Here is a 13568-nt window from a genome sequence, read left to right as displayed (position 1 = left end):
ATAAAAATTAGGGAGTTAAGATGAACTGCAGCTATACTTGTCATTGTTATCTTGCCAGAAGACAAACCAAAAATATTGTGCGGCTATCTATGTTATCCATCGTGACTAAAACAATGTCATAAGATGTACCTGATAACCCGCAAACTATAATAGATCTTTAACTTTGCTATTAAAATGCAGTTATAAAGGCACAAGACTATTGACATAAAACAGCTTTCATTAAGTGAGCATGATGTAAAAATAATAAATTCAACTTCTGTTTTAATCCTTACATAGTTCTGTTTCTTTGTCTCTTCTACTACAGGCTGACCTAAAACTTGATATTTTTTAGTATTCTAAAGTAACAGCCTTTCTGATTCTGATTCTGATTAAAAAGAGTCTCGAGACCTCAAAAGGAGGAAGTGGAGACCGTTTGCATAGATTGTATAAGAATAAAAATTTATCTATTTGAACAAGTGAATTTAAAACATCAATTAATAAAACTTTCCTGTTCTAATGATCTCCCAATCTAATATCCCGAGAAGTTCGTGGAATGAAGCTGTTAAAATATGTGTTTGTGTTGCAGGCGATTGCCTTTGGAGCGTTAGACCGAGATGATCTGGTGTCATACTGGTGTGGTTGGGACATTAAAAAATTAAAACTTTCAATTAGCGCTGAGTGTGTGCTATTAGATAAAATGTTTATTAAAAGGTTGAGTCTTGCTCGTTTTCTTCTGATCTCTAAAACTTCCAACTGGATATTCTCTCGAGCTTCCGTTACGCTAGCAACTCCTTTCAAATTACATATAAATCTCACGGCTCTTCTTTGTATAAATTCAATTTGAGATATGTGTTTGACTAAAAAAGGGTCCCAGACCTCACAAGCGTACTCCAAGGCGGGTCTACATAAAGTCAAATATGCGATTTTCTTTACTTTATTAGGAGCATTAAAAAGAACCCGTTTTATCATTCCCAAGGTCTGTAATGCTTTGGTACAAATCGATGTTATATGGTGGTCCCAGCTCAATGTATTTGTAATAATCACGCCTAAATATTTAAAGCTATCCACAACTTCCAGATTGGTATTATAAAGGTTGTACTCAGCTGGGACGCCAGAGTCTGACGTGAAATTAAAATTTACAATTTGACACTTTGTTACATTAAAAATCATTTTGGACTCAGAGGCCCAATTTTCCAAGGCAGTGAGGTCAGACTGAAAATTTATGCAATCATGGTGATTATCAATTCGACTGTACAGAAGAGCGTCATCAGCAAACAGTCTGATGGTGGAGTGTTTTAAAACTGATCCGACCTTGTCAATATATATTAAAAAGAGTGTGGGCCCCAAAACGGAGCCCTGCGGCACTCCAGAGTGGACTTTTAAGGGTGCTGATGCATGACCGTTTATAATAACTTTTTGAAATCGGTTGCTTAAAAAATTTTGAATCCAATAAACAATCGAATGATGGACCCCAGCACCTAAAAGTTTAACTATAAGCAGAGAATGTGATACCTTATCACATTCTCTGCATTCTCTGCTAACGAATTGGCTTTGACATGTGTAAGCCAATTCGTTAGCAATTCAATACTAAACTGGTTGTTGGAACAATTTTAAAAGCAAGAAATTCACTGGTTAATTATGGTTAGATTTAATGAAAATAACTGGTGATTTGTTAATTACTTATATACTGTATGACTGTATAGGCGACCCCCTTAAGAACCCACATATGTTGCATTTAAGTAGGCTTGTAATGGGAAATAAAGATTTAGTCGAAAATCTATTGGTCGAAACCGTTGTTGCCGACAGGCTATTTGTCGAATTCGTAGACTTTTAGTCGAAATTTAAGACTATTTGCCGAATTCATAGACTATTTGTCGAAATCTAAGACTATCGGTCGAAATAATCAAACACTTTCGCGGAAATGTTATTTTTTAAGAGAGCACAACTCTAAGTACAAACAAACCGATTGCAGTTACAGTACTGCCATATCTTCTGATTTTGGTAGTTGCTAGTTAGTACGATTATTAGGGTTGTGGCTCATTAAAATTGTGTTGAGTCAATGTGTACTAGCAACAATCTTATTGCATCTACAGCTGCACAATTTGCAGTAGGCGATTCTCCCTTGCATCAATAATACTTACTGAACATAAGGAAATAGCAGCAGCTGTACTCCATGTATGCTGTAATAGTAAAAGTACTCAATGCATATACACTGCATGGTTGTGAAATGCTCACTACTGCATTGCTTCAATGTTATTGCAACTTATTTTACATCTTGTCATCTATAAGGACTTATCAATCTACTGTAATAGTTTTTGTAATGGTCACAACCTTAACTATTATATATGTGTGATTTGACTTCACAGTACAAGATTATACTACCAGAACATAAATATATATACAAATATATTTTAGTATGTATACATTGTAAATTAAAACATCTTATACATCGTATGGGATGTTATGTCATGTCGCCTGCTATGTCGTGCCGCACCCACATGTCATGTGGGTGCGGCATCGAGGCTGTAAGGTAGTCATGACTGTAGCCTTGAGCAGAAAATCTTTGAGACGTAATATGCTGATTTACCATGAACATAAACACTGTAAAAATAATGTATTCCAATGGTAGCTCACAAAATTTGAGATAAATTCAGTTAAAGTTACAGCCAAACAATAGAATGTTATGTTTCATTTAAGACTGCCGTACTGAAAATCGCTAAAACTGAGTAACTCAATAGTGTGTATCATTTTTATTCAGAATTTGCAAGCAGATTAAATATGCAATTAAAACTTTGTATATTTCAACTCTATTGCTTTCATTTAACAAAACCCTAACACATGTTTATAGTTCGTGCAAAAGATAAATATAGAAAAAGTGTTAAGAGTTGTTGAGCATTGGTTTCAAATGCTCAACAAACTCAAACAAGGGGAAAGTGTAAACCCTGGAATGACTTTCCAGAGGTTTGAGCCAAAATCTATTAATAGGCTGGCATTTTTCTTTGTGTTAAAGATAAAGTTTATTAATAAAATTATTAAGCGTACCTCTTTCATAATTATTAATACATGTTTTCATAGCGCATCATACAATATAATAATATTATTTGTTTATAGCGAGTCAAATTCCTCATCATCAATTATACATCTTGATCCAGGACCTAATGACTTTAACAACAGTGACATTGATGATACGTAAGTCAATATAAATATAATTATTATTAGCACAAACCATACAATAAATATGACAGAAAAATCTATTACTTCTTTAATAAATCATCAATACGACAATGAGTGGTTCTCATATACTAACTACACCATAATATATGTGGTATTCACTTATCAATTATATATAAAAGAAAAATGTCTTAAGGCACAAAATTTCTATATCGATTCAAACAATGGAATTATTGTCCAGCATCGATTGAGATGAACATCTACGTAGTCATGCTATCAGGTGGTACCAAAAACATCCGAGAAATCAACGAAGAGCAGAACTGAAACAGAAATAAAAACACCATGTATCATTCCCATGTGTTATATGTTCATGGCGGTAATGCAATGCAGTTATTTCGCCTCACATGTTTGAGATTCTGGTGTTGGTTTATAGAAAGATAACCATAACTAACATTTACTTTTCTAGTGTGGTGAACTATGAGATTTATCCAGCTGGGAGAAAGCAGCAAGGAGATTGTGTCATTAAATGGGTACAGCTACGTCGTCAATAAAATTTACAAAAAATGGATGGTAGAAAGACAGTCTATTGGATTTGTAGCAAACTAAAAGAATGCAGAGCCAAAGTTACCCAGAGTGACAGTTTTGAATCCGCATACAATGCATCCGGCTTACACACGTGTCTATCACAAGAATACCTACAAGAGCGAACCGCTTTAATAACTAAGGTAAGAGAAGTAATGTTAGAAGCACTCAATCTCATTAATAATCCTTAAAACTTATTTAATGTGATGTTTGGCTGAAGCTTGTCATACTAAATATTAGCCTATAAAAAAGCTGTACATGACTCTGACTGATATTATAGATTAAAGATGAAACAAAACTGAAACCTTTCTCAAGTGCTACCTCGATAGTAGACAACAACTTGAAAGAATTTATGACAAAATGTGCAACCAGCAGCAGTCTTTCAAGACAAAATTTAATTAGGATGGCCAATAAAATAAGAGAGAAAAACAGACCAAAACATCTGAAGTCAAAAGATTTCGAGGTGAGTCAACCTAGAAGTTTATTATACATAATTTAAATATTGAATTAAGATAACCGGCCTTAATTAAAAAAAATTGATTATAATCTTATTGAGTGTACTGCTGCTTGGAAAACCTAACTTCACTTGTGCTTTAACTTTGCAATAGAGGTTGGTAATCTAAACATCTTATATGGTAATCCAACTGTGACACAAATGTCAAAACAGTATCTAAAATATTTTTAGCTTATACTTGATACCATACTAAAAAACTTCTTGCGGGTGGACATTTAAATTGATGGCGAAAGGCACTTAATATTTTCCACTGACACTCAGCTAGATCAACTAAAGAAATCTAGAACTCTGTATTTGGATGGAACCTTCAAGTGCGTGAAAAGGCCTTTTGAGCAGTTGCTAATGATATACGCCTTCATAAGACAGGGATGCTTCAGCAAACAAGTGCCACTTTTATACGTATTAATGTCAAAAAGAAGAAAATTGGATTATGTTCAGGTGCAAATCTTTATAGAATATTTGTATTACAAGAGTCGATTTTCACCCAACACTTCCTCTTTAAATGCTATCTCATTGTGTTATCAGCGCCATCATTTCTTTTCAGGTATTGAAAGACATTAAATAACGGCTAGCACCTAGTTTGAATGCAAAATATGCAATGGCTAACTATGAATTGGATAAGTATTTGTTAACACTGATATCTGGAATGAACATTTAATTACACGGGCGTTCACATTGAAATGTTTCATGATGTAAAATAGGTTTGCTATGTCCATTCCAAATTAAATTTGTCACAAAAATTAAGCGGTTATACGTCCCACTTCAAAATATTATGGACACATTTTCAAACATTAAAGAAAATTTTTAATTTTGTAAAACATTAAGCTGTCTCAGTATCACCATGTTGTGTAACAAAACGCATCTGTGGTTGATACAACGATTTGGGTTTAGTCAATGATAACAATGGTGATTCTCAATACAATGCCAATGAATATAAATAGAATATTTTTCTCCATTTCAGCACTGTGGAAAGCAGTCCATGAAGTGTTTGGGAAAGAACTAGAGATGAGAGGTTGTCATTTTCACTTTTGCCAATCGATCTACCGGAATATGAAAAACTATGGACTATCAAAGGGCTATCGTAATAAGAATGGTAAAGTGAGAGAACTGGTCACTATCTTGTATGCCTTAGCGCTGGTACCAGCCAACATTGTAAAAGAGGTGTTTAATTATATATGTATTAGAGCAGAAAGAGACATAGAGGAACAGGACTATAGAATGTTTAGCTTACTGGACTACTTTGAAAGATTTTGGTTAAGTGCCAATAATCAAGGGTGGAGCCCAAAAGACTAGTGTGTTTTTAGTTTAAAAATTAGAACCAACAACGACTTAGAAGGATGGCACAGAAAACTAAATGGGCTGCTACCGCATTCACACCCTAATATGTATTTACTTTTGTCCATCCTACATAGTGAAGCGGAAAATATAAACTATGTCATACAAATGTTAGAAAATGAGCAGCAACTAAGAAAACAGACACAAAGCACAAAATATAGAAATAAAGAATTAGAAAATTTATGGAACAGATTGAAAAACAAAGCAATTTCACTTTCAAAGTTTATCAAAGCAGCCAAAAATCTCACACCAACATTTGATGGATTTTGATTGCGCTACTTTTACTACCTATATTTTCTTTTATTTTCCAACATAGAATTTGATGCTGTATTATGGCATTATATCAATAATTGTTATTTTTAGCTATTTGTCATTGCTGTTCTTAATAATATTATGAATTATGCCATATATTAATTTTAACAGGTCATTCACTACTGAATAAACTGTTTAATAAATCAATTTTATTGATTTATATTTATTTTTGAATGCTGCTACTACAATTTTAATCTAAAACTTTGAGAGTTGAATCTTAATAATTATATGAACAAATATTCCAAATAGCTCTTACAAAAGATCCCAAAGCACTACTCTGTAAAATTGCAACATTAACTTTTTGGAAACATAGCTACAATGAATCAATGCGCTTCTATGAATATTAATTATGTAGTTACAAGCATACTTGTACAATATGCATATAGGCATATCTTATACACATGCATGTATGCAATTGATTAGGGTGGTTGCACAGCTATACTGATGAATAAATCCACAAGCTTAGAAAGTATACAGGATTATAACACAGTTGCACATAAAAAACTTGTATTATACCACTACCATTGTGCTATAATTCTGAACAAAAATGTATAGCCATTACTCTAAAATTAGGATACACTTTCAAAATACTTCACTGTGAAACAAATGAACTAGGCTGTTGAAACAGCCTACAGTGAAGTAGGCTGTTTCACAGCCTACTTCACTGTAGGCTGTGAAACAAATGAACTTCCGTGTCGATAAAGTAGTGATAGCTTTTAACAAGCTCTCATAAATTTTATCATGTAGTAAAGAAGCATGCAATACGTTGTACATGTATAAATTATTACACCCAAATGTCCAGAACTCCATAAAAAATCAGTTGAATGTATATCACAAGTGTGTATGCGAAGTATTTTCTGATACAGCAGTTATAGCATAGCATATGTTTAGCTGATGGAGCTAGTACACAAATCTTAAAACTAAACTAACACTAAGTTGAAGATAAACTTAACTAACAGGTGAAAACTTACTAATAATATTAGAATTATTATTGTTTTTGTCCAATAGTATTATTTTCGACTAAACCACCTGAGTTTTCGACCAATAGCCTAAGTTTTCGACCAAAACTACACTTTTCGACGAAAGGCTTCAATTTCGACAAATGGCCTATCGGCAAATGCGAATTTCGACTAATAGAATTTCGGCGAAATCACCATAAACCCTTGTAATACCTAATATATTGTACAATCAGAAGAAGTTAACTATGTCTTACCATTTCTAAAAACCGACACTGGCATTAAGATACAAAGATGCACAATAACCTTTGCTTAAAATATTTGATTCTGAAATGCCAAACGTTTTTGTTGGCACAATATGGCAAAAACTAAAATACCTACCTCCATTAATGCACAAATTGAAGGCAGTGCTAATGATGCGATAGACATGTGGAGTTATCTCAACCTTACTCTCCCATCGAGAATTAGCCAATAAACGTTGTGGAGATGGCTAAATTTTGGTCTATATATGAACCATATGTAGTACGGGGGTAGGAGAAAGCGTCTCTAATCGATATAAATGTCGAGGGCAACATGTTTTGGTATAAACGCGGCACTCTCGTATATAATACCAAATAGTAGTTGTGCAGCGAGCTCAGCCACACTTCAGGTAAGTACGTGTACATGTATTAAATTTTGTTTGATCAAAAACATATTTGAGTTAAATTTGCAAAGTATTGATACTTTTGTGTACTTATTATATAAAAATGCAAAAAATTGCGTTGTTGAGCAAAATTAAACGTTACTACAACGTTAGTCTTTATAACGCGTTAGATTTGTACATCCGTCGATTGAACTATTAAACTAATCTCACAAAGTTGTAAATGATAAAGCTATAACATTTTGCAAGTTAAAATAAAACTGTAAGCGATCTTCGATGAAATAGTCGCCTGCTTTCAAAGGAAGCCCGAGATTTACTCTCGAATTTGTTCAGGTTTTTAAAACCTTTCATATTATCCTTGGTCATGCAAACATAGCTATTCTAATGCTAATGAAAATCGGTATACTGTGATTAATCTAAACTTTGTCAATAGTAGGCTAATACTTGCTAAATGTTATACTTTTTCCATTTTTTTATCAATCACCAATATTTAGAAATAAACTTACTGTATACTTCTCTAAATTAAGCCTAACAAATTATTAGTTTTGGATCAAAAGGCATATGATATGATTAGTCAGATTACAAGATAATTAACATTAGTTTCTTATGGAATTAATTTACTTTTAGACATTCATTTCTTTAAATTACTTCAAATAAAACTACAAGTACACAATAAATATTTACTTAGTGAGTTAGTGTCAGGTGACAGTTAAAAACACCACCACTACCAAGTAACGTAAAGCTTTTATAGTTTACTAATGTTGTACCAAAACAGTAGAAACTTTTATACTTCCACCAGTTCCTTGAGAATATTTATTACTTACCATTATTAATTTATGCCATGCTTACATGGTTTTGGGGAAAATTATGAAATTGGAATGAATGATTGAGTAAAACGACTGCTCAAATAAAGTTGTTTAAAAACAACACCTTTTTTGTGTGTTTTGCTAGATTTTACTTCTATTGTATTTTAATTTACATGCAATGTACTCCTATGTGTCACTCTAGCCGTGCTTACATGTTTGCAATGGGAAAAACATTTGAAAAAAATTGAAACATTGGTTGTCAGCTGAATACAGCACTTTTCTTTTACAGACTTTAGTTAAATGATTGAATAGGTAAAGATGATGACCACTGTTGGATGGATGATGCTTTTTCTGCTAGTTGGTCTAGCAAAACAGGGCAGGTAACTCTCATTACTGATTATACTTATGAATGTTGTATCACTACTTATTTGTTTGCCAAGATTTTGTTCATTAGATAAAGCAAATTTTATGACATCATCAGATTGTAGTGTTTTTAATATTTTATCGTTATTTACAATGTTAGCTAATCATTTAGAATTTTTTGTAGTGGATCCGACGCGACATACACATTGAAGACACTTAGTGAGGTGCATACCGGTAGAAGTCTGCAGTCACTCATCACAGTGCACTATTCTTCTCCTCAAGACGTTCTCTTTCAAATTACTAAGAAGGGTTCTGCCTTGATTCTTGAATCTGATTCTAAATCAGTTGGTGGAGATGGTAAGGACAGCTCTCTATTTAAGCAGTGTATCACTGACTGATGTGTTGTGTTTAGATAGGCATGGAGTAGTATATCGCTGGCCTATCAAAACAGGGAGCTGTTAGGGGTATATACTAGTATTTTAGTGTGTTTGTGTAAATGCTATTTATAGTGAACCATATTCAACTATTATTGTTAGTCTCTTAGGTTTAGTTGTATTGTTAGCCCTTGTTATCCTTTGCAAAAGCTTTTTTAAACAGATGGATCAATGGTAAGGCTGCCAAGACCTCTTGTCGTAATGAATAATTTTATGAGTTATTTTAGTCAATTATTCTATCGCGATTCCATTTCCAGTCAGTTGTTGGACATTGTATTCTCATGGCTTTAAAGGTTCATTCAAATACTTGGTTTGCCGTCATAACTCTGGTAGTCCATTAGACTTGTAGAGTTATGTCCAAGGTACAGATTTGTTTGATAGACAAATTTTTAGTGTCATGATTTTTCCAACAGCCAAATCATTTTACTAGTAAAGACTTGCTAATCTTTATAACAGGGATCGGATCAATTGAATTACTAAACGACGAATAGTTTGTTGATATATCGCCTAGTTCATTCTTTAGGTAGGACTGCTGTAGTACCCACCCATTTTTGGAAGGCATTTGCTAACATCGGACCTTTGCTAACTTTGTGGTTGTAAGATTAATTGATATTCCTGTGTATTGCTATTTGGGTACTTGCAATCTACTCAGACTGACCTGTAGAAGCAGGCACTAACTGTACAGTTTTTGTTACATGATTATGTTATGCCAATGTATTTTCATCATTCTCTCTTAGAAGGAAGTACCCGAGCAGTCTTTGACCTTTCGTAGAGATATTAACAATTTATTTTCTGAAATGTTGAAACAATGAAATTTTTTTGTAGGTGCAACTACCACTGTTGACTTTGATGTAAGTCCTTCACCTACTTCACATGTTGATTGCTTCTTAAATGGTTCATTGATGGTTTATTGACCAATAAAAATCAATAACTGGTTGGGGAAAGTTGCCGATGTTGTTAACAAAAAGTTTACTTTTTAATAGATTCCAATGGTTTGGGAAAGTGGAGACTACTTGCTAAATGTGTCTAACGATGTCTTCAGCGGCTTTGTAGAGTTCAAAGTGAAGGTCGTGCCTTACGCGATACTCATACAGACTGACAAACCTATATATAAGCCATCACAAACTGGTGAGTATTATTCTATCACCATTACAAATAAAATGGTGTTATTGTCAACTCGTCTAACTATATTATAGTCTTCCCTACTAATGGTAAAGTCCTTTCTGTAAATTTTATTGTATTAGTCATATAAGTCAGCTCTCAAGAAGACACTCGCTAGTTCTACACTGTCAAGGTTTTTCTTGTGAAGTTATGTGGCTGTTGGTATATTAGCATTGCAAAGATTGCTTGATGTCATAGGTTTCAGAGTTTGAGTTTTTCAGACTGTCTTAGGAAAATGAGATAATTTCTTAATCATATATTTCTTGATTTTCTACATTATTTTTGTTGCATTGTTGTGATTTGGAAGACTTGTCATCACACTCTTTTATTTGTCATGTTTGAGTAAATTTGATTGTTCAATTTGCTTGTTTATATTTCTCTTTGTGAAGTTTTGGAGGTCTGTTTTTATGTATATTTATCTAGCACTACGATTTTAAATTGCAGATATTATCGTCTGATTTACCGTATTAGCATCTGGCAGTGAGCCACTCTCATGCTTAACTTTGCGGTGATGCTTGTGTTTTTAGTTTTGCTTTTGAAAGCGATCTTGTCAACCTCGATTTTTCTGGTTGTAGTGAACATCAGAGTGGCTATTATCGACGATAAACTGATACCACGAAATGAGACGGTTGATGTGATAGTGAAGGTGAGAATGTTCTACTCAATATTACAGAAAGAGCTTTAAGCGCTCCTTCAAGTGTATCACTCTTCGATTAAAAGTATTGATTATTAGGTTGAACAACTTACCAAGTCCTTTCATAAGGTCGTCTAAGTCTTTTACTTTCATGCATGTGTGCAGGATTCTGAAGGAAACAAAATACAGCAATGGAAGAATAAGCGAACCTTTATGGGACTTCTGCAGCTTTCTCTGCCTCTGTCGGATCGTCCACCTCTGGGAGACTGGACCATCACTGTTGATGGGGAGGTATGCGAGGGTTGCTAAACGCTAGGTCTCTCTCAGTTTGTAATAATCTTTCTTTTGTGCATCTCTCCGTCTTGTATTCACATTTTCAAACAAATATAGCAAGATACGATCTATTGAGAGCCTATGGCGATCTCATATTTTATTATCTTAGTTTTATAGAATCAGGTTATAAACTGTGCCATCACTATATTAGGACTTGATTGCTTCTCATATGGCAAGTATAGATAGCAGAATATTTTTGCTGTTTTGAAGCAGCAATAGGTCAGTGATTAGTCTAATAAGTGAATGGACTTAGTACCTATACACATCATCGCTGACTTCACGAGTAATTTATACGATAGGTTAGGCATGCAGTTTAAATAGTCTGTTGAGCGGGTGTTTGCGCTTGTCATTATAGACGTTAGCCGTAAGGGTTCATTTGAACAACTCAGGCGTGTTTTATTTGTAAAGATAATGGAGCAATGAGGACTCTTTGTACAGCTAGTCTCTGTGCATGGCACGGAACAGCACAGGCTGGTATCGGGCTACAATGCATTCCTTTCTTCTATTGTCGCTTGTGAACATTATTGATTGGACAGTGCCAGGCTCAAACAGGTACCCGTTGAACGTGTTTAATCGGTGACACTCAGGCGGTTTTAGTGCCTGTTTAGTTACGTAATTAGTAAAAAACGAGATGGAGATGCTTATTAACATCGATTGCACTCTGTTTGCAGGAAACATCTAAGGAAAAGACAGTGAAAGTGGATGAATATGGTGGGTGAATCCATAGGCTGTAGTCTGTGGTATACCCTTTAGCATCAACCCTTTAGCATTGATTATTGGATGCTGTTGTATTTTTGGCTCGGATAATGTTCGGTCTTATGGAAATTATTAAAGGTTGACTTGCAGCAAAATTCACATTACAGTCGTTTGGTATTAAAAGGTTTACCATGTCTTATTCTGTTGTGTTGTAGAGGCAAAATATGTGGAAATGTGATAACATTTTAAAAGCTCAAAAACGAACAGTCAATCGCAGCCATCACAAAAATGCCAAATGTTGGAATCCCTCTCCAAAACGGCTCAAATGGGATGTAGTTGAACACGATGTGCTTCTGTTTGCACTTTGATGCAACCTCATTCGTCAAAATATTTTCACAAATATACTTCACGCATTCAATAAAACCATGTCTATTGTCCTTGCGCGTCTATTTCATTATCATTGTAATGCTGTCACTTTGAGCACTGATATCTCAAAACCTAGCCTAAAAATTAATTTAATGCTTTAACCTTAGCTTGAAGGAGTGCATATCATCCTATGATAAACATGAGGAGCCTGTTGGTCGCCTGTAATGGTCGAAAATGCTGCAGAAATTGTTTGCCCCATTTGGCAGGAAGTATGGGTCCCACGATCAGGTTATGACTAGATGATTAGACCAAGCTGAAACGAAACTGTGAAGTAAGCGAGCAGCTATATTTGATACAGTTTTCGGGTAAAACTCGAACTGTTTGTCATAAATTAGGGTTACGAGGTGTTTTATATTGAGCTTTTTATTGGCCTTTCAATTCACGTAATAACATCTCGTGCCAAAACAATAACCACATTGAGTTGAAGACGTCTTCGAAATAAGAAATTCTAACCCATGGTGTTGTCGTTGATGGCTGTGATTAACTGTTCGTTTTTGAGCTTTTAAGAGCTTGTAACCACATTTCCATATATTTTGCACCTGCAACACAGCAGAGTAAGACATGGTGAACCTTTTGATACCAAATAACTGTGATGTGAATTTTGTTGCAAGTCAATCTTTAAGGGACGTCATATATTTGACAGTGTTGCCAAGGTTTGAGGTTACTGTGGAGTTGCCCTCCTACATACTGAAGAAAGCCACAACACTTACTTGCACAGTTCGTGCGCAGTAAGTTGCAAATTTCTCACCAATTCCTCATAAAGCAAGGCTTGTTTGCCCGTAATTCGTAAAATAGTGTGTCTTTAATACTTTTCAGAGGAGTCTGTCTGGTATGACAGTGACGACCGCAATGAGCATGCTCTGACTTTCTGCAAATTTTATAAAAAGCCATTCTTCAGATTGAGCGCACCAGTTTAGAGTATTGTAGAAGAGTACTCTGACAAGTCGCCGTTCAACATCTCTTTTTCATAGATAAGACAACTCCCAAATATTGTGTTGGTAAAGTTACTATCCTGTCGTTAAAGTTGAATATTACCATTAAATCAAGGATTGACTAGACATGCATCCAAACTTATTCTGGCTGTTGAGCAAACTGAATCTAAGGAAACGTGTGACTTACTCATTGGATGCGCAAACCAAAGGACTACTAAAAACATACATTAGCTTTCATTCACTCAAGCTCTATGAGCTGTAGAGAAACACGGCATCAAGACATTCCCGGCTTTA

General features: G+C 34.5%; 1 protein-coding gene across 1 annotated transcript in view; it reads left to right on the top strand.

The window, feature by feature from the left end:
• The first annotated feature begins 10081 nt into the window (after positions 1 to 10081).
• LOC137392813 (CD109 antigen-like) overlaps positions 10082 to 13568 on the top strand; it is a 35326-nt gene continuing 31839 nt past the window's right edge. Inside the window, exons 1-5 of the mRNA XM_068079144.1 lie at positions 10082 to 10220; positions 10829 to 10899; positions 11053 to 11178; positions 11892 to 11931; positions 12986 to 13070. Coding sequence (XP_067935245.1) covers positions 10082 to 10220; positions 10829 to 10899; positions 11053 to 11178; positions 11892 to 11931; positions 12986 to 13070 — 461 coding nt within the window. The remainder of the gene's footprint in view (positions 10221 to 10828; positions 10900 to 11052; positions 11179 to 11891; positions 11932 to 12985; positions 13071 to 13568) is intronic.

Source organism: Watersipora subatra, chromosome 4 (genome assembly GCF_963576615.1).
Source record: "Watersipora subatra chromosome 4, tzWatSuba1.1, whole genome shotgun sequence".
NCBI lineage: Eukaryota > Metazoa > Bryozoa > Gymnolaemata > Cheilostomatida > Watersiporidae > Watersipora > Watersipora subatra.
The sequence above is the reverse complement of the archived record's forward strand: the minus strand, read 5'-3'. Positions and strand labels throughout refer to the sequence as shown.